Consider the following 908-nt stretch of genomic DNA (forward strand, 5'->3'; position numbering starts at 1 on the left):
ATAGTGTCTCACTCTGACAAAATGTCTCTACTTTTACACAGAGGTTGGTAAGAAGGGAGGCAAAAAGAAGGGTGGTTCTATGCAGACTGTTTCTTCACAGTTCAGGGTAAGGTTTTTTTTTATGAAATCATATTTCAGTTCGTACTCAAACTCGCCATTGTGACATTTCATGACAAAAGTCAACATTTTCGCTCTCCAGGAGAACTTGGGCAAGCTGATGACAAACTTGAGGAGCACACATCCTCACTTTGTGCGCTGTCTGATTCCCAATGAGTCAAAGACTCCAGGTACATGAAAGACATAATCTCAGTAGAGTGTTTTAGGGGTTGATTGGTTTGTTGGTATGGTTTACTTAATTTTGTACTGTCACAACAAATAGAAAAAAGAAGTAAATGAGGAATATCTTCATTACAGGTCTGATGGAGAACTACCTGGTCATCCACCAGCTCCGGTGTAACGGCGTGCTGGAGGGTATCAGAATCTGCAGAAAAGGTTTCCCCAGCAGAATCCCCTATGCTGACTTCAAGCAGCGGTATCATTGGAATTTCTAACATAATTTTTGATGACAGACTATTAAAAGAAAATGCACAACTGACCATTAACTCCCTCATCAAAGATACAAGGTGCTGAACGCCAGTGTCATCCCTGATGGCCAGTTCATGGACAACAAGAAGGCTTCAGAGAAGCTGCTTGGGTCAATTGATGTTGATCATGACCAGTACAGATTTGGACACACCAAGGTAACCAACATGATTTACTTACCTGCTATGATATGTTTTTCAGTCCAGTGTGATTTTCTGATAATTTTATGTAATATATATCTATATCTATCTATAAGGTTAATTTGGTGCCCAGACAATGGGAAAGATAAACAAATGATTTAGTGTTAGGAATGAAGTTGAGGGGTC

At 39.9% G+C, this 908-nt stretch overlaps 1 protein-coding gene across 1 annotated transcript; it reads left to right on the forward strand.

Annotated features, from left to right (window-relative positions):
* Positions 1-43: 43 nt before the first annotated feature.
* LOC113745097 (myosin heavy chain, fast skeletal muscle-like) lies at positions 44-902 on the forward strand (the record flags this gene model as incomplete). The annotated part of the gene is made up of 4 exons (XM_027276557.1): positions 44-106; positions 200-287; positions 415-532; positions 617-902. Coding segments are annotated over 4 exons (537 nt in total), but the record flags the coding sequence as incomplete, so codon positions are not given.
* Positions 903-908: the final 6 nt, after the last annotated feature.

Source organism: Larimichthys crocea, unplaced genomic scaffold (genome assembly GCF_000972845.2).
Source record: "Larimichthys crocea isolate SSNF unplaced genomic scaffold, L_crocea_2.0 scaffold44850, whole genome shotgun sequence".
In the NCBI taxonomy this organism is placed as follows: domain Eukaryota; kingdom Metazoa; phylum Chordata; class Actinopteri; family Sciaenidae; genus Larimichthys; species Larimichthys crocea.